General features: G+C 38.4%; 2 protein-coding genes across 3 annotated transcripts; both read left to right on the plus strand.

Moving 5' to 3' along the window:
* Window positions 1-1,506: 1,506 nt before the first annotated feature.
* pyroxd2 (pyridine nucleotide-disulphide oxidoreductase domain 2) lies at window positions 1,507-8,620 on the plus strand. The gene is made up of 16 exons (XM_032554052.1): window positions 1,507-1,748; window positions 1,972-1,991; window positions 2,112-2,205; window positions 2,774-2,847; window positions 3,409-3,564; window positions 3,687-3,840; window positions 3,930-3,991; window positions 4,089-4,186; window positions 4,283-4,424; window positions 4,503-4,637; window positions 4,714-4,786; window positions 5,604-5,757; window positions 6,229-6,380; window positions 6,602-6,708; window positions 7,054-7,174; window positions 7,386-8,620. The coding sequence occupies exons 1-16, from the start codon at window positions 1,625-1,627 to the stop codon at window positions 7,454-7,456; spliced, it is 1,737 nt and encodes a 578-aa protein (XP_032409943.1). The 5' UTR covers window positions 1,507-1,624; the 3' UTR covers window positions 7,457-8,620.
* An 882-nt stretch (window positions 8,621-9,502) lies between these two features.
* Window positions 9,503-20,291, plus strand: LOC116713587 (tetratricopeptide repeat protein 31). Of its 2 annotated transcripts, none has more exons than XM_032553785.1 (16): window positions 9,503-9,727; window positions 13,270-13,352; window positions 13,450-13,530; window positions 13,622-13,678; window positions 13,765-13,965; window positions 14,115-14,228; window positions 14,432-14,477; window positions 14,657-14,747; window positions 15,752-15,893; window positions 16,412-16,516; window positions 16,615-16,708; window positions 16,813-16,846; window positions 17,053-17,130; window positions 17,273-17,375; window positions 17,460-17,581; window positions 18,055-20,291. In XM_032553785.1, the coding sequence occupies exons 1-16, from the start codon at window positions 9,670-9,672 to the stop codon at window positions 18,188-18,190; spliced, it is 1,545 nt and encodes a 514-aa protein (XP_032409676.1). In that variant the 5' UTR covers window positions 9,503-9,669; the 3' UTR covers window positions 18,191-20,291. The 2 variants fall into 2 exon arrangements, with proteins under 2 accessions (XP_032409676.1, XP_032409677.1); XM_032553786.1 differs by lacking the exon at window positions 9,503-9,727 and adding an exon at window positions 9,802-10,026.
* Window positions 20,292-20,735: the final 444 nt, after the last annotated feature.

Raw genomic sequence — 20,735 nt, forward strand, 5'->3', positions numbered from 1 at the left:
AAGTCTCGCTCTCACACATACATAAAACGAGTCTTAGTACTGTGTGTGTGTTCAACTTTAGTCTTGTGTATGTGAGAGATAAACGTCTGTGTGTGTGCGAGCTGTTAGCAGTGTATGTGAGCGAGCTGTTAGTAGTGTATGTGAGCGAGAAAGTTAACGTTTGTGTGTGTGTGTGTGACATTTTAGTAGTGTGTGTATACGCAATTTGAGTATTTTTTGAATGTGCGTGAGTAATTTTTGAGTGTGCGTGGCTATTTTTTTGAGTATGCGTGAGTTTTTGGTAGTGTGTGAGAGACAAAATGTAATTTTTTTGAGTATGCGAGAGTTTTTGGTAGTGTGTGAGAGACAAAACGTAATTTTTTGGAGTGTGCGTGGCTACTTTTTTGGAGTATGCGAGAGTTTTTGGTAGTGTGTGAGAGACAAAACGTAATTTTTTGGAGTGTGCGTGGCTACTTTTTTGGAGTATGCGAGAGTTTTTGGTAGTGTGTGAGAGACAAAATGTAATTTTTTTGAGTATGCGAGAGTTTTTGGTAGTGTGTGAGAGACAAAACGTAATTTTTTGGAGTGTGCGTGGCTACTTTTTTGGAGTATGCGAGAGTTTTTGGTAGTGTGTGAGAGACAAAACGTAATTTTTTGGAGTGTGCGTGGCTACTTTTTTGGAGTATGCGAGAGTTTTTGGTAGTGTGTGAGAGACAAAATGTAATTTTTTTGAGTATGCGAGAGTTTTTGGTAGTGTGTGAGAGACAAAACGTAATTTTTTGGAGTGTGCGTGGCTACTTTTTTGGAGTATGCGAGAGTTTTTGGTAGTGTGTGAGAGACAAAACGTAATTTTTTGGAGTGTGCGTGGCTACTTTTTTGGAGTATGCGAGAGTTTTTGGTAGTGTGTGAGAGACAAAACGTAATTTTTTGGAGTGTGCGTGGCTACTTTTTTGGAGTATGCGAGAGTTTTTGGTAGTGTGTGAGAGACAAAACGTAAATTTTGTCCTAAACGGCCCCTCATACCTTCCTGCTAAGGCAATAGTGCTACCTACTGCACCATATTGTGCAACCCCCTACTCAGGTTTACATTATTGCAATAACAAAAGCAGTTTTAGTTTTTCATGTAATGGTATCAACATTTAGTCTTCACCACTTATAAACATCTCTGAAAAATCACTACCGTTAGTTTAAATGAGGTTTATGTTGATGCTTTTATGTTGAAATGTAAGCGGACGTTCTCTGTTTAGAGAAGCGGGAGGAAAAGTTATGGAAACACCGCTAATATCTAACACCTGTTAACACAATCTCCCTGCCCTTATTATATTTTAATACGGGGTTAATAAAGCAAGCTCGTGAAATAAAAAAAAAAATAAAGGAAAGTCCGATACCAGAGAAGAAAGTTAGCGATATTTTAAAAAAGAAAAAAAATAAAATGACGGAAGTTAATCTCATCCAATCGGATCCTTAAAAAAACGTCTTGTTTCACTGCTTGTCCAATCGGGTGTAGCTCTTCAGAAACGCCTTCCTTTGGAAAAGCCAACTTTGTCTGCGGACCGACCTACCAACTTAACAGGGTCTGATGCTGAGATCGGATGCTGAGCACAGTTCGGGAAGAGGCGACGTTAGATAAGTGAAAGCTCCTGCCATGGCTGCAGCGGTGTGGACGGATCGAGGAACCCGGGCTAAGAATCTGCTGTGGATCCTGACAGGATCCAGATCGAATCACACTTCTTTAAAACCCTGCTATGACGCGCTGGTCATCGGGGGAGGTGAGAAACATTAAAAAGGCTTTTGAAAACAAAATTTGTGGTGCCAAGAGTCTTAACTTGTGGTGAAACAAAAGCCTTAATCTTCCAGAAGTTGTCAGTTGGCTTTTCTTTAATTCAATAGTGTTTAATATTAGTTTTGCAAACTTGAACTTGCACAACTCAGCCACAAGATGCACAACAAAAATTAAAAGCTATTCATGTACAAAATATGTCTTCTTTGCAGGACACAATGGGCTGGTGGCAGTGAGTTCACGCATTTGTTTCCCTGTTCAGTCTGCACACCTATACCATACTCTCACATTTACAAGAAAGTAAACGTGATAATGTGGGGGTGCGTGTGTGTGTGTGTGTGGGTGTGTGTAGGCCGCCTATCTTCAGAAGGGAGGAGTGAAGACAGCTGTGCTGGAGCGCAGACATGTGCTGGGAGGGGCAGCTGTCACAGAGGAGATCTTTCCTGGTAGGATGAATCTACACTGGGAACAATACTGGTTCACTGGGTCACAGAAAAGTGATTTATTTAAAACACACAGCAGATAATGACTCCTGGCAAAGCAAGATGTTATTACCCAAACTTGTTGGAGCGCTACATAACGACTTTATGAGCTAAGGGACCTCAGTAATAAGCCTATAACAACAGTTATTATAATGAATGATAATGTTATCTCTCATAATATAGCATTATGGCTATAATCATGAAAGAGATATACTGTAGTTATCTCTTAACTGTTCATGTTAAGTTATCGAGGGTATGATTAAGAATGTGTAAAAACACTATAAGCAAACCATATGAAATAAATGAATACAAGACAATCATTAACTATATGATCAACCATATTATGTGCTGTATGGTACTCAGGGATTTTCCCCAGGAAAGTCTGAGGATCAGACACTTTATTTGTTGTAATATGGCTCTGTTTTCTATACTGATTTGACATTTATTTGTCTTGCGCAACAAATAACGCAACAACGTTATTTGTTGCGTTATTAGAGAAAAAAACAAAAAACAAAAAAACTCTTGTCTGCAGGTTTCCTCTTCTCCAGGTGCTCATATTTGCTCAGTTTGTTACGACCTCACATATGCAGAGACCTTGAGCTGAAGGTATAAACACCAAAATCATTTCAAAACATTTTATGTACAGTCTGAAGCAGATATTTACATAAACTGTAAAAAGATTTAAAAAAAATTCTTACTGTTTAGTCTGACATTAAATCAGACTATGTACCCTCCTGTTTAGGTCAGTTATAATGACCAAAATTTCAATTTCTGTTGTATTTTTTGTTTTGTAAATGCCAAACCAATTAGCAAGAGAAGTTTGAGGAGAATTTTTGATTCTTCAAGTTTAGCACATTTTTCTATTTGGGCAGAACTGCCTTTTAAGCTGTATGACTTGGATCAAGCTGGGGTTGATACAAGTATTTTATACCAAAACATGTTCCTCTCTGGGACACAGAAACCGTTTACTTTCTAAATTGTAAAATGGCTGTTTCAATGAAAGTCATGCTTGCCTACAATTACTGAGAAAAAAGGTGATGTATTTTTATTCAGCTTATGTAAATACCTACTTTACAGTATACATATGTTTCTAATATCTAATCTTAAAATGAATATCCTTGTTTTTTTATATTTTGTGCTTTGTTTGTGTGTTTTATTTGTATCGAGAAACATGGATTGAAGGTATACATGAGAGAGCCCCATTCTTTCACCCCCATGTTGGAGGAGGGGATGAAAGGGGCTGCACCAAGGTCCCTCACCCTTGGGTCAGATCTGGCCAAAAACCTAAATGAGATCGGCAAGTTTTCACAGAAGGATGCTAAGGTGTCTTAAGCATAATAAAAACTGTAATAAATGATACTGTGCTTTGCTTTTGCGTAATGTCTCCTTACACTTTGCTTTCCTTTCCTCACCCACATCTTACCGATTCTCTAAAATGTTCTTAGGCTTATCCTGAATTTGTTGCACATCTTGAAAAGTTAGCTAGTGCCATCCACCCTCTGCTGGATTCTCCACCTGTAGATATCAGAGGAGTTACAGCTGGATCACTGAGGGAGAGGCTGGCTGCAACTAAAACGCTGATGCCGTTTGCCAAATTAGGTTCGTGTACCAAGGCAGACATTCAGAATGATCTCTTTGTATAATCCATTACCTGAGTCACATTGTTTTTTTTTATTGTAAATCGAAAGGTCTGAAACTTGGAGGGAATATTCCAGACTTTTATGAAATTATAACCGCACCTATCATGAAGGTTTGTGATATCTTAGAAAGAAAAATAAATAAATAAATGAACCACACACTCTGCTCTCTGTGTGTGTTTCTAATGACACTCCTATTTTCTGTCAAAGATTCTCACTCGGTGGTTCGATTCAGAGCCACTGAGGGCAACATTAGCTACTGACGGTGTGATAGGAGCCATGACCAGTCCTAGTAACCCTGGTAGCGGGTGAGAGTAATTTCTTTTTCACCATAACAAAGGTAGCTGAGCAGAATTAAATGCAGATCTCTCCAAAATCTTTTATGCATTTGTCCTGCCATGAAGGTATGTGCTCTTGCACCATGTAATGGGAGAGCTGGAAAAGGAGAAAGGAGCGTGGGGTTATGTGGAGGGAGGCATGGGAGGTGTGTCTCAGGCTATAGCAAGAGCTGCTCAGTCTTACGGAGTAGACGTTTTTACAGAGAAGGTAAGGTGATCATTTGATATTGTATTTTTCTATGTCTTTTTACGGAACCTGGTTGTGTTTTCTCCGCTTTTTGCGTAGAATGTCGAACAGATCCTTGTTGGTTCAGATGGTGCAACCAAAGGAGTAGTGCTAAAAGATGGTACCGAGATTCACAGTAATGTGGTTCTGTCAAATGCCACCCCCTATGCTACCTTCAAGTACTTGACACCAAAGGTAATACTGTGAATCCCCATCTCATGTTAGCAGTGCAGAAGGCAATGTGCAGCTGATGCATCTGTTCTCTCCGTAGGGTGCTCTTTCTGAAGAGTTCATCAAAGCTGTAGACCAGGTAGACTACACTTCACCTGTTACAAAGATTAACGGTGAGTCTTTTCTGCTTCTGGTAAAGTTTTTATTAAAGTTTGTATCAAATCCATCCTGGCCAGAAGTAAGGCAGAATTCAAAAGGGATTGTCTACAAGGTGTAGACAAGGCTTTGTATGGACGGCTGTTGACCTTCTTTAAAGTCCTGTAAGGCCTCTTTTACTTGTATGTGGTTTGCGAATTAGATGATAGTTTATGCATTCCATAGGGAGTTGCAATAATCACTGAACTGTGTGAAAATGTGTTATAAAGATGTTAGATGAACAGACTAATAAACTGCCACCATTTTTTTCTTAACTTTGTTTTAATGTGGAGAGAAAATATCAACTAACATCCCTAGCAAATACAATACACAAAATTTAAAGGTTGAGTGGAAAAGGTATTGAATTCTCAGCAAAAAACCTTTTTTAGTTTGGTCGAGAAACTTTGGTTCAAAGTTGAAAAGTTCCAAAGTTTTTGCTTTGGTTTTTGGTTTTGCTTTGAACCACAGCAAAAACTTTGGTTCAGTCTTTCCACTATCTTTTATGGCAAAGATAGTGGAATGACTGCTGCTTTTACTTTGTTATAATATCACTACCATTTGACTGTGATTGATTTGATTTAGAAGCATACCTCAGTCCTACATTTTATACTTGTATCTGTGTGTTTAGTTAAAATACCTACATTTAATTATTTGCATTTGTGAGCAAAGATAGTTGTCAGTATAGTGTATATTCCCCCCCCCAAAGTGCCAGAACTTGTCTCTTTCTGAAAAAGTGGAAAAAAACTCAGATTGTTGTTTTTGTTTACTTTTCTTTGTTGTTGTCTGCTTTTGTAGTGGCATTAGACAAATTACCAAACTTCCTGGCATCACCCACACCAGATGATAAGCCTGGACCCCATCATCAGTGCTCAATACATCTGAATTGTGAAAACGTGGACATACTTGAGGCTGCATATAAAGATGCCATCAATGGACGTCCCTCAGCCAGGTTTGACTTTATTCCTCATTCCTCTGCTTCAAAGTCATTCATGTGGATGAGTGGATATGGATGAAAGATATATCATCAACCCTGCTGCTTCTAAAGTTTTTATATTTCAAGATTATCAGAGCAAAAATACTAAAGGTGACCAACAAGTTTATTTGTTCAAGTCATTTTAAGGGATCTTTTTTCAGTTACATATATTTTATATGTATCACATAGATGTATAACATCTATGTACTACAAATATATATATTTCTGCTCACATTTAGACAAACGTACCATCATCAGATCTGGTTATTACCTGAGTCTTTGCTTAAGTTAAAAATGTCAGTATGTTTTTGAACTGCTTTTTATATGTCGGTTATTAAAAACAATCTGTTTACCACATAAAATATTAAAGATATCTACTATGTTCACTGCTTGTTGCTTAAAAAAAAAATCCCACCCTGGACCAAATTATGTTCTCTTTTCCTGTAGACCTATGCTGGAGATGACTATCCCATCTGTTTTGGATCCCACTCTTGCTCCCCCTGGCTGCCATGTTGTGTCATTGTTCACTCAGTTTACCCCCTACCACATCAAAGGCAGGGAGTGGACCCAGCAGGACAGAGAGGACTTTGCAGACACTGGTTAGAAACACAAATTACACTTATGCTAAAAACATGTCTTCCTTTTAACTTATTTTCTTCTCTATGTAAAAGGTGATGACATCATGGCTGCAGACTGTGTTTTTTTTTAAAGCCTCTTCTTTCTAAAATGAAAAAAAAAAGTTTAACATACTGGCTATCTTTAGAACTGTATTGATTAACCTGTATTAGTAAAAAAAAAATGTCTTTGTCTGCTTTTGTAGTTTTTGACTGGGTGGAACAATACGCCCCTGGGTTTAAAACCTCCGTTGTGGGCAGAGATATCCTGACTCCCCCTGACCTGGAGAAGATCTTTGGACTCACTGGCGGGGTACAAACTGTACACTGCACACATTATAGATGAGAAGCCGTTTGAATGTTGACATAGAGCCCGTTTGCTTGTCACAATCAGCTCTTCACTGAAGGGGGAAGTAATTTGAGTCCTTCATGGGCCCTGTTGTGTAAGCTGTTAATGGTTATAGACACTTTTACACAAACCTATAAATGAGAATCAAAGTTCAGCTGAGCTTTTTTTTTGTTTACCTTACAGAGCTTTGTTTCGTCATTGTACATGTGTGTGTTTCTGTTTTAATGTGGCATCCATCAAACAAAAAGAGTGTGCATGGTTATGCAAAACTCAGATGCAAAAGCATACAATATGAGCTTGTTTTCACAGAATATCTTTCATGGATCAATGTCTCTGGACCAGCTCTACCTAGCACGACCTTTGCCCTCACTTTCAGACTATCGCTCACCAATTAAAGGACTCTATCTGTGTGGCAGTGGCTGCCATCCAGGTTCGCCGTTTCATTTTAACTGGATAATAAACTGCATTTACAGAATCATTTGTTTATAGCAAAGTAATAGGCATTTTAATTGTTTTATGTGGTTACTGTTGATGAATATTTAATGAACCTTTGAGTTTGAAGTAACATTTTCATTGCTGCTTTGTTTGTCTACTCATTGAGTAAACAGTGTGTGATTTTCATGTGTTTTTTTGATTCCCAGGTGGCGGTGTGATGGGTTCTCCAGGCTGGAACGCAGCGCTCACTGTTATATCTGATTTGAAGCGTCGCTGAGAATTGTGACAGCATTATTGCAAAAGCATACACTAACCTCTTCTATACTGCACAACTACATAAGTTAAATAAATAAAAAAAACTTTTTAAAGTTCAAAATTAAAAATTGCAACCCACACTCCAGTCTTTCATAAGTACTCACATACCCCTTGAATGTCACATTCTGTCATGTTCCACGAACAAATTTATTTTCTAGAATGGTTAGTGACTTACCAATACAAAGTAGCATATAATTGTGAAGCAAGAGTCAAGCATTGCCCTGTGTTGAGCTCCATGCATCTGTCAATCAACTCTGACCTACTTCCATGTATTTTCTGAAGAGAAGTAGCCCCTCAGCATGATGCTGCCACCACCATGTGTTCAGAAGGATGTCAGGTTAGCATTTTGCATTTTTCAGTACCATTTGACCAAACATAGTTGTGACAAACTACAACTACTTGCTGTAACTTTCTTCTTGCCATTCTTCCACAAAGACCAGATTTGTGGGAAACTTGACCAATTGGGGGTTTTTTGCAACAGGTTCTCCCACCTGAACAACTAGTCTTTGCTGCTCCTCCAGGGTTACCATGGTAATCTTGACCACTTTTCTGATAATTGATCCATTTTCCTAACCTGTCAGTTCACAGAAGCCATGTCCTGCTGGTCTCCAGCTCTGCCTGGGTACTAACCATACCATTTAAGGGGTATGGATGCTTATTTAAAGGAATATATTTGATTACGTGTCTTTATTTTGGGGTTATTTTCTACAACCATGGATGAAAGAAGTCAAATGTTATCCTATAGAGATGTAATGAAGGTGACAATGAAATGGTCTGTGGGACAGGTTTTGCAGTCATCACTTTAGACTATTGCAACTTTGAAATCACTTGATCATAAGAGAGAAACACATTTTGATTGGGAAAAGAAGTTAATATGTATCAGTTTAATCAAGTGGAAATACATTTTTATACAAGTATCAGCTAAAGATGAGCAGCACAAAAGCTTGCATGTTCCTCAAAACTGACATTTTAAGGTGATCTTAAACACCATTATCTAAGATGATTGCAATCATGGAAATGATGCAGTGAAAATTTTAGGTTTGAAAATGTTTAAGTAAATTCAAGCAAAGCTGTTTTGTAAAGTTTGGTGTGTTTGACAAGCCAAAATAAATTAATATCTCCCATCTGTCTGTTGTCTGTATCCTGTTATATGTGCAGCATCATATGCAGGGCCATAACTTCAGCAGTATTTGAGCTAGCGGCAGGTACGTGGACAGGTCACCAGTTAATCACAGGACAAAAAACCACGCATTCACACACTTTTACCTAAGGGCAATTTAGAAAGACCAGTAAACCTAACATGGATATTTGCGTATTTATGTACTGCAGAAGGAAGCCAAGAGTTCCCATAGAAAACGTATGCATACAGGGGTCCACCATGCAAACTCCATGCAAAAAGACCCTGGGCTGGGATTCAAACAAAGGTCCTTCTTGATGCAACACTAACAACTGTGTCAGCATTCAGTCTGCAGTCAGTAATTTAACAATAATCTGCAACTTCATGTTTTTGTTTTGTTGTGTAGCTCTACATCATTATTTAGCCACATTAATTATTATTAATATTGGTACAATTCTTAGTGCAGAAAAAAAGTAATACTATTCTCAAGCTTCATAAACCCTTTTGAAATATACATATTGCAACAGCTTATTCAAGGAAGCCAATTGTAAACGCCTACTTAGGGAAGTCTGCACATTCGAAAAATGAAACAATGTCATATTCATACGAACATCTCTAGATTAACAATGATTTGAGCTGCAGCAAATGAAACATTTTCAGTCACAAGGTAATAATCCAGGGTCAGACGTGGGAACATTTATCCAGTGTAGGTTGACCATCCCTGTATTATTTTTGCTTTTTAATTATTTTTTTTTTAGAATTGTTATGCACGATTAATATAACTGCATAATTACTTCATTTTGAGGAAAAACACGCCTACTAGTAAACAAGAGAATCAGAACCCATCCTGTTCCTCTTCCAGCAGGTGTCTGTGTCCTGTGCCTTTAAGACGCTGCTCAGGGTGGACCCAGCGTCGGGCGTTTGACGCTCAGGAAACGGATTAAACCACCGAAGATTCCCGCAGACGGCGATTTTCCCAATGTGTGAAAAAGGTCTCCACGCCGAGTTAAACCGCAGTTAAAACATTTTGGGAGGTTTATTGTAGAGGATAATGCTGGATGGTTGCGCTCATGAAATTCACCAGAGACATATGCCGGCTGTTGGGACTCGGAAGCGGTAAGAAAACGTCCCTCTTTTGAAAACTTTCATGAACTGGCCACAAGTTCAGAGCCCGACAATAGTAATGCGATGAACGAACTAAAGAACTCGGTTTAGGATGCGGAACGTTAGGCTGGTTTGTGTTTGTTGTGCGTCTCACTCGTCTCTGTCGAGCGACTTAAATGGAGTTCGTGTAACAATGAAAAGTTTCCATGTTGCCAGTTCCTCCCTTTCCCCACATCTTGTTACTCGCTTCTGTGGAGTCAAAATTCTTTACGTTCACCTATGACAGATTCAGAAGGTGTTTTATTCATCAGGTAAGGTCTTTGAATGCTAAATGTGCCGATGTGAGAGGTATATGTTGTCTTAAAAGACAAAACAAACTGAATAAATTCCCTGTTCGCGTTGGTATGAAAACAATGCTGCAGATAGGTGGCATACTCTTCACTGTGGGTGTATTTATGTAAGACGAGACAGGTTGTGTCTCTGAAGTTGGCCTAAGCTATGTTCCTCTTTTTTTTCTCCCCCCAATTATGATGTCATGTTTTGTTCAACGGGATGCATGTATGTTAAGAGTGACATTAGAGGCAGCTGAGCATCCAGAAATAACTCCTTCAACACTCTTATAGGACACAGGTGTTATTGATTATGTGATCAAATTTCAAGCTTTTTTTGCTCATTTGCAAACTAGTAAACATTTGAGTTAGCTCATGTTTCACAATTTTCCTGTTTTTCCCCTAAGAGCTCTAATTAAAAACAGTCGTGCCTTCAAGCTGTATTTTGTTGTAGCAAAATGCAGCTAAAATGCACCTGTGAGTGCTATAAAATCCATTGACATTTTTCTAACAGCAAACTAGCAATGAAGCTTATTTTCTGTCCAGCCCACCAGTTCCCAAAGATACACTGTTATTTTTGCATTCCTGTGGAAAGAGCTCACCTTTCAACTGCACTCTGATTTGGGAAGTTCCTCTGAACAGAAGAAACAGAGGATCTTTTGTTGCCTTTGTCCACCAATCTTGTATCTTTTAAGTGTTCAGAGAGCATTCCACCAAGGTAATCCTTGAACAGAAAGTCGGATTCGGCGACATTTGAGACTTTTGTCATTGGAGAAGTGTGGCACACATGAACAGCTGACTTTATTCCCCATGCTCACTACATGTTTGCGTTTTCTGATGCATTCCAGTGCTGGAATCTTTACCTAAACACTTCAATTTTTAGATGTAGGAGGGGTTAAAAATTCCTGGGTTCCTTCAGCTGGCTTTATGAGGATTCCTTTATTACGTTCTACATTGTTGACGAGAGCTGCTGCGCCCAGCAGAACACACATAAACATTGAGAGAATCAGGAAGCCCAGAGGCTCCCTGTCTTTTTTTCTTCCCCCCCCTCCCAGAAAAGATTGAGTGTGCCTTATAGATGCATTTCAAAGGCAAAATTGTCCATCCCCACTTTACGAGTCACAACATGAGTCACAGACCAAGTATGAATTTGTCATTCTCCGCAACACTTTGCTGAACCAATAGAAATCTGACACCGCAAAGTTTCCTTCAAGGCCAGTAGGTTTTGCTTCATTTTTTTGTCTTGTGATTTGTCTCCGTGTTCTCTGCTTGGAGAAACTGCAGAGCTTACATCTGCTCTATGCCCAAACAATAGACCCCACTTTAAAAAGCCAGTGTCTGCTCTGTAGGTCATATTTAGCCAGGTTTCAGAGAAACGGTAGTCCTCGAAGCGACTGTTTGTGGTATGTGATGGCTAAACTGTTCCTCTTGCTTAAGACCAAAGAGAAACAACATGAATTAATCTCGTTGGGCAGTTTTCAGTTCAGCATTGTTGAGCATTCCTGGTTCTCAGAAATGGTTTAATAATAACCATTATCCTTTTCTCCACCCACAGTTATAATTTTTAAAATGTTTTATTTGTTACTAAAACCTAAAGTGGATAAACCTGAATATGATGGAGGAACATGTTTATCCTACATTCAGATGGCTGAACTTTTAAAACAAGACCTATTTGGATGCTTATGGAGGAGTAGATGATCAAACAATGCAATTTGATAAGTAATTCAAAATTTGGAAACGTAGGATTTCTTAAGCTGTACTTTGCATTAATAGGACAACCTGTGATTTGAAGGTGAAAAAAGTCTAGCATTAACCTTTAAGCCCGAGGGTCAGAACTGTCTGTTTCTCATTTTATAGTACAGGAATGCCGCATTGTTTGCTGTCAGTGTAGGTTGTTGTTCAACTGTGGTCGGACCATGGGATTATGAGATTCTGCTAGTGTGACAGCCCCGAGTAAAAATAGCATGGGACCAGAGTATCTCCAAAAAGTATAAAACAGAATGTGACACAATCTAAGAGATTTTACTTAAAACAAAAAATTAATATTTATTTTTACTGCTGCTTAAATAACACTAATGCAAGTATAATGATTCTAGCATTAATCAGCTTTATTGTCACCTTATAGAATAAACACCTATTGAGTCTAGTTTTTCAATGCTTGTTGTATGGATTTAGCCTAAGTGTAATTGGGAAAATATTATTTAGACTGGTTTATCAACGACTGTGCTTTCTTATAAATAAACACTTAAGAAAATGCCAGAGATAGCTGAAAGTCTATTCTGAATTCCATATCTATTGTCCATGGACTTGTGCTGCAGAGTAACCTTAAAAAGAAACACAAGCATGCAACACCTCATAATTTAAGTACATGATGGAAATATAAAAATATTTTAACCCTGCCAATATAAAATTTTAGGTGTCCAATTTAGTTAGTTACCATTAGCAACATGACGCAACTCCATAAATAAAACATAATAAATCCAAATGAAAAAGTTGCACAAATGTGATATTGGTTACTGTTTGGCATCTAGCCATTTCTTTAATAAAGTATAATCAGAGTGTCCAGTTCTCAAATATACGCTAGAATGACACAATCGTAATGGCAACGAATCCAGACTGACCCCCAACAGTCGTTCTGAGGAGGGTCTCCCTTCTCTGAACAAGACTTTAGTAACCAGCCTGTAACTGACTAGCTAACAGATATACCTGTTGTTGCTTGCTCACTGTAGTTTTAAAGCGTGGTTTATTAAAGTAATGAGTGGTACTCTTTAGGTTCTGTGCTTTGTGTTTTTCAAAACCAGAAATATTTTCAAAAAGCCAAATTTATCTTTCTTGTGAGGGAAAACTGTAGTAACCTTATTTTAGCCAACTTGCCAGTAGTGCAGCAACAGGCAGGGCAGGACCACCTTTGCTACTCTATGATCCACACAACTGGAGAAAACTAGCCACTCGGACCTTTCCTCTAGCATCACCTTAAAAGAACATTCAATCTTAAGAACTCTTTAAAAGCTTGTAGAATACCTCCATCTATGTAAGCAGTAGATGTGGAATTGATGGGGAAACTAAAGATATTACATGATAATTTGCTTAAAATGTTTATTTAATCTGAGAGATTAAGAATGGCCAAGACAGCAGCACAGAAGTACCATGTTAAAAACAAATTAGAACAAAACACTCAATTTACAAATGAATTCAAGTCACAATGATTTGTGTGTTTCCTAACAGGCCCTGCTGTGCAGCAACAGGAGGAGCCAATGGACTGTGTTGCTGCAACCTCTGACCTGTGTCATGATGCCACTTTATCACAGGTACAATGTGATCCTGACCAAAACTGCTTTGACAGCAAAAGTTATGCCATAATGTGCAGAGCTAAACTACTGTGTGTGTGTGTGTGTGTTTGCCCAGAATGCATTAAATGGTGAGGATGATCTGAGCGAGGAGGATAAGGTCAGACAGAAAGCGGAGCGACGCCGAGCAAAGAGGAAGGTGAGCAATTAAATACACTCCTAAAAATGATTCTACTCCAGTTTATTTTGCTACATATGAATGATGCCATGGATTACTCTTAATGTTTTAGCGCCGCAGGAAACGTAAGAAGCAAGAGCAGATCAAGCAAAATGACAGCGCTGAACAGGTAGCCCTTACGTTTCCTTTATGAAAATATTCCCCATTTTCATTTTGCTGTTCAAAGGTGATTGTATATATGATCTCACACATTAGGACGAAGAAGAGGACGGTGGTGCAGAGTCTGAGCTGGATGAAAGTGAGTCAGAAGCAGACATTGCTGAAGAGGAAAAACAAAGAGCCACAAAAGAAGAGAACAAGGAAACTAAATCTGCTGCTCCTAACAAGCACAATGCAACTCCAGTTATGGCTCCTGCAGGACTCAAGCAGAAGACAAAAGCCAACTCAACTGAAGAGGTACTGAGCATGAATGAGGTTGTTGCACATTGTCTAATACTATTACTATTGTCATAAATCCAGAAGACTTGCATTATGTTTATTTTTATTTTTTTTTTAAGCCAGATGATGAGTGATCTAAGAGCTGCTTGGCTTTTTGTGTTTTACAGGAGCCGGAGTGGGATGTGAGCAGTGCCTTCTTCGCTAATGCTGCTAGCCATATCAAACCCAAAGGATATAGTCGCAAGTCCAAAGAAAACAAGGAAAATGAGGCCAGAAAAGAGGTAAATGAAATAATAAATTGGTGCAAAACAACAACCATCTCTTTACTTATCCTGACGTGGTATTGTGTTCATCTGGCTGGTCCAAAGTCTTATTTAACGGGGAACAACTGGACTATGGACTATGGACTATATTATAATACTCCTGTCTGTTTGTCCACTGTCTTGCATGTGACATGATGAAAGTATTATTATTCTGTTTGTAGACAAACATAACTGACAACATGACCAAGAAAAGCGCATCGCTGACGGGTAAGGAAAGATTTTTGTGGAATCTTGCCACATAAGCAATCGTTAAATTGAATTTTCATTTAAACGTCAACGTAGGCTTTGAGAAGATTATTGATTATACATTCTTTTCTGTGTTAAAGCAGTCAGGCCTTCAGGCCAGTATCTTAACTGAAAGTTATTTACGTTTCTTTGCCTTGCAGAAAAAGGGATTAAGCTGGTGCAGGAAGGGCAGTATGCACAAGCAGCCTGCATGTTTACGGAAGCCATAAAGTGTGACCCAAAGGATTACAGGTACATCTTCTGACAACTATGTATGACTATACATTGTAAACATCTTCATACTTTGTTTTGAATTTGATCATGTTACAACCACAAACTAATTATTTTTTCAAGATGAAGACCTAAGAAGTGTGTCAAACATTTGCTTTATTCTCCTCTTAGTCAGTACAGTGCCTATCCACATTTTGCTGCAATTACTTCTGCACAACTCCTGGGGTGTGTCTCCACTAGCTTCCAAACAGAATTACTTTAGTCCATTTGTCCTGGTTAAGCAACTCAATTTCCGTTATTCTGGATGCAGATTGTGAACAGCAGTTTAAGTCTTGCCACAGATTCCTAATTGAATCTGGGTCTGGATTTGAACTTGAACCATATTGTTGCTTGTGGACTGAAAAGCTTTCCTTCTGTCTCTGACTACAGCACTTTGTTCCACAAGGTGTTTCAGTTAGAGCACAAGGTGACTCACAGCAGGCATGTGGATTGAACAGTCTCTGTGAGATGTTGAATGCCTAATATATTGTTTTATAACATTACCCTCCTTTACATTTGTCCACAACTTTGCACATGACCTGTCTGTTGCGTTCCTCAGTCTAATAAACCTCTCAGGCTTTCACGGAACAGCTGGATTTACGTTGAAATTAAATTACTCAAGAGTGAATTCTGTTTACCAATTAGGTGACTTCTGAAGATAATTGGTCGCTCAGCTTGTTACTCAGGGGTGTTGAATTAAAGTAGCCTGGAAACAAATGGAACCACACTTCAGATATTTTTGAGAGAAAAAAAAACCTAATCGTTTTATTCCCTATTTATAATTATGCACCAGTTTGTTCTATCGCAACATCAACAAAATACATTGAAATTTGTAGTTGCAATGTGACAAAACATGGAATGTTTGGCAGGCATAAATACATTTGCAAAATATTTAGCAAATATATTAGTACATGGGTTCACATGTACTAAGGTATGTTTTATACTGTTTTTTTCCCCTCTTTCATTTTTATATCACTTTCATGCAGGTTCTTTGGAAACCGCTCGTATTGCTATTACTGCTTGGAGCAGTATCCTCAGGCTCTGGGGGATGCAGAACGCTCCATTGAGCTGGCTCCAGAGTGGGCCAAAGGATACTTTCGCAAAGGCAGAGCTCTCATTGGCATGAAGGTGGGCACAGAGCATTATAGTTATATATATATATATATATATATATATATATATATATATATATATATATACAGTACAGACCAAAAGTTTGGACACACCTTTCTAATTCAATGGGTTTTCTTTATTTTTATGACTATTTATAAGGCAAGAAATCCCACTTATTAACCTGACAGGGCACACCTATGAAGTGAAAACCATTTCAGGTGACTACCTCTTGAAGCTCATCAAGAAAATGCAGAGTGTGTGCAAAGCAGTAATCACAGCATAAGGTTGCTACTTTGAAGAAACTAGAATATAAGGCGTATTTTCAGTTGTTTTACACTTTTTTGTTTAGTGCATATTTCCACATGTTATTCATAGTTTTGATGCCTTCAGTGTGAATCTACAATGTCAATAGTCATGAAAATAAAGGAAACTCATTGAATTAAAAGGTGTGTCCAAACTTTTGGTCTGTACCAAACAAACATCCCAATCTGTGAGTGCATCTCTATGAAAATGTTTGTATGCTTGTGTTGTAGCGGTACAGTGAGGCAGAGAAGGCTATGGAGCAGGTGTTAAAACTGGACAAACACTGTGAAGAGGCTGTCAATGATCTCTTCAGTTGCAAAGTCCTTCAGCTAATGGTAAATGCACCTAGCAATTCTCTTCCTAGATGTAATTGAAATTTATAGGGAGACTTTTGAACTCGTTTCCTGATAGCATATTTTTTATTCTGTCTTAGGAGTTTGGATTTGAAGAGATGCAAAGTGTTGTACTGCTGGAGAGATTTTCATCTGTGCAGGCTGTTCTCGCATCTTGTTCAGATGCACCAAGAGGTAAAAAAAAAAATAAAAAAATCACAAAATTATACAAATGCTGTTCCATTTGCCTTGCAGCCACATTTATATGTATTTTAGCAATGACACTTTTATTTCTGCAGCTGGAGGCCATGATGCATCAGTTGTGCAACCGGGGTAGGTGACCTTTTGTTCAGTCAAACTATGGGTTTTCAAAAGTTCAAAAAGTGTTTTTGGACATTTTATATTTAAATAAAATTTTTATATTTAACCCTTTTTTTATTTAACCTGTTGTGATAAATGAGACTTCAGGCCTGTGATTGGACTGTGTATCCAGTTATTATAATGTATTTAGTCATGTGTTGTCTTTCATGTTATTTTAGAAGCCCTTGTCCTTCTCTCTGGGTGGGAAATGTGACAACAGAAATAACGGAAAAACACTTATGGGACCTTTTTAAAACGTATGAATTTAATGTGGTACAGTATTCAATGCATTCTCATTTTTGGGTTTCATTTCTGGGTGCTGTATAATTGGTCTTGAGCAGAAACTTGGGATGGCAAGCTTTTAACCACAGTGAGTAATCTGATGTCTGTATACTGCAGGTATGGAGACATAGAGAGCATCCGTGTGCTGCATGAGCGATTCTGTGCCTTTGTAAATTTTAGGAACGCAGATATGGCAGCCCGAGCAATGGAAAAACTAAACGTCAGTAATTATTTATTTTCACACTTGTAATGCCTTTCTTGATCCAGTCTTTTTTAGTCTGAATGCAAACGTTTGCTTCTGCAGGGGTACTGCATTGAAAACACACGTTTAGTTGTAAGGTATCCTGACCGCCGCACTCAGAGGGTCCTTCCCATTCCACTTAGGACTTTTTTTCCTGTCACACAGCAAGCAGGGACAGGAGCTGGGTAAGAAACATACTTTTAAACTGTTTTTTCTTGTTTTGCTTTAAGACAATAGTTTGTGAAAGTTTTCATATCCTTTTAACTGTTCTGCATTTTCCCACAAGTGCATTTTGTTGCCCTTCTATGTGATAAACCAACAGAAGTATTACAATGAAGTGAAATGAAGATGGTAGGTGGTTTAAGATAAAAAAAAAAAAAAAAACGAAGCTGGAATTGAGTGCAAAGTTTTGTTATTGTGCTATGTAATTGTGCATTATGTTGTTGGTCTATCACATAAAATCCCAAAAGACATTGACATCTTTCACATTGCACAATTCAAAGTCCAAACAAACCAAATACTCAAGCAAGCCTTTGTACATCTTGTCTTTATCTTCTCCACTAAGTCAACAAAGGATTTTTCCATCTCTGTTGACAAAGTAGTTGATGTGCTTTCTTGTGATCTTTTTCTCTGTATCTTTTCTCTTTCACATTCTCAGTCCTCGGCGACGTGGCCCAGTTAATGGAGATGAGTGTTACTTTTGGAGAACTACCGGGTGCCATTTTGGGGATAAATGTCGCTATAAACACTTTCCTGAACAGAAAGGCAAGGACAGGAAACCCTGGCAGCCTTGAGCTCAGTTCAAGCTCTGCCTTGGCAATAATTGGGGGAAACAAGAGTTGCTCCAAAATCCGCCTTCCAAGCTTGAATGGACCACATCAGGATCTCTGGACTAAACATATTTTTTTTTATTAAAAAATGCAGAGGCAGGTAGAGACTTAGAATGTGAAGGTGGTTCTGTTACCCAAAGATCCAAATGGATGCCTTTGTTCAAAAGTACAAAATGACCCAGAGAGCAACACACCGTCACACTTGCAGCCCTGCTAAGACTTGCTTTTCTCTCTGAAAGCAACACTAAACTCTAGATCAGTTTATGGAAGTGAAATTTTCTTGGCCCACTGTTGAGGGGGTGGAAAATCATGACTATAATGCAGGTTATGAATGATACACTTATGGGGACAACAAGGAGCTTTTTAAGAATGCTAACTAATCTCTCGGTTTGAGAACTCTGCCTAGTTTAACTCATTTTCCACATTTGCCTTTATTTCACATAAATGTGCAGGTGATATTTTGAGTTGGGTTTGTGCCATTATATCAGCAACTGACCAAAGACTTGAGGATGAAGTTACTTGAAGTCAGTACTTCCCTTTTGCAACTGAGTTATGCAGCCTTAGTCATGATCATTATATCAGCGCAAGTAAATAACTGGACTGAAAGACAATACAACAGCTGGACAGATAGTGAAGTGAATAATTAATTATGGATGTGTTTAGACTGAGTGTAATCATAATGTCTGTAAAGCATATTAATGTCAAAACGTGGCCTTCTCATCCTATCTGAAAACAGTTCTGCTTGTTTAAAGGCTGTAATACCTCATTGGAGTCTGTTTGAGAAGTGTTTTTGTATTGAAGTTTCAAAGCCTGTATTTTTTTAATTTTTTTATGTTCAGCTGGATTGCATGACAGAAGGTGGGCTGTGCTTCAGTTCAGCTAGCAGGGGTGGGCAACTCCAGGCCTCGAGGGCCGGTCTCCTGCAACTTTTAGATGTATTTCTACTTCAACACACCTGAGTCAAATAATGAGATCATTCGCAGGACTCTGGACAACTTGACTGCACTTAGGAGGCGATTCAGCCATTGGATTCAAGTGTGTTGGACCAGGGAGACATCTAAGAGTTGCAGGACACCGACCCTCAAGGACCAGGATTGCCCACTCCTGAGCTAGGTTAATAATTTGATACAAGATAAAACTTTATCATTTTAAAGGTAAGATCTTTAGGTTGGCAGATTATTTTTTTCCTTGAATTGCCTCGACATTTATTTTAGGTCTATGCAAAACAAAAAGTGTCAGATGCATGTCTCCTGCCTCTGGGATGGACAGGTACAAGAAACATTAATACATATAATTTCTGAACCTTTTGAAAAGCAGTGTTTGTGACCTTTGGGCCGCCATGGCAGTATTTCACTAAGCTGAAGAATCAGATGGCTTTACATTAAGTGTCAACACTAGAAAGTGAATTACACATTTGCTGGCATGTGCTTTTTATCACCCACTTGGCAACAACTAAAGTCCACACTACATTCACTAGTGAACTATGCACTGCATAGGAAAAGTATTTATGTAGCTATTTATAAATATATTTTTCCTTTTTTTGTTAAGCAACACTTTACAAACTAAGTCCAGGTTCTTATTCACACTCTTCCCCCCCCTTCTGTTTATTTCTGGTATAGATTAACGGCGATTTGGTGAGAACCTTGTCACATGCTACACTTCTGCTTTTCTTGTAGACTTTTTGCTTTGTGGTTGGAGCTTGTGACAAAAGGACTTAAAACAAACTGTGAGACGGCACTTGTTTTTAACGTGCTAGTTTCTAAACTAATTGCTGTTCAATATTTTAAATACTATTCTTGCAGTGCATTAAATTATTTACACCTGCCTCTTGATTAAAGCATGTTTTTTAAATTGTATTTGTAGAAATAATTCAATCTGGACTTCTGTTTCTTGCTCTGTGTACTTTTATTTTCTTCACTTTTATTTAGAATTATTTTATTAAAATGTATTCCAAGTTATAAATATGTACAACAAGAGCACTGCGATTCTGTTAATCTACCAAAAACTTGTATTTTTCTGTAATGCAAATAAGAGTTTTATATTTAATAAACATATTTGTCCCATCTGCTGAGTTTTTGCTCTTATACTTGCATGTGGTTTTCATCTTCTCCACAAGGTGGCAGGGTTGCACTGAAATGTCAGAACGGGCTATCCCACCACATGCTTTGCATACACATTTTTCATTTTTAATTAAGAGTAACCACAATGTGTCTTGAAGTAACTTCTGCTGCTAACATGCTTGCTGGTGTGGGGATAGCATGGTTACCCTCTCATCACTCAGAGGACACACTTGTGTGGCCGTCGTGAAGTAATGAGTTGAGCAAACCGCGCAGACCAAAGAAAGATGCAGGCGGCCCTGAGAATATGTGGGAAAAGGCAACTAAAGGGGCCACAGATGACATTTTAAAAAGAGAATCTGTGCCCTGGTGACAGCTGATGTAAATGTGAGAGTACACCATGCTGCAAGATTAAGTGGTATGCCTCATAAGGGAAACTCTGAACATGGACT

Source organism: Xiphophorus hellerii, chromosome 22, assembly GCF_003331165.1.
Source record: "Xiphophorus hellerii strain 12219 chromosome 22, Xiphophorus_hellerii-4.1, whole genome shotgun sequence".
NCBI classification, from domain to species: Eukaryota; Metazoa; Chordata; class Actinopteri; order Cyprinodontiformes; family Poeciliidae; genus Xiphophorus; species Xiphophorus hellerii.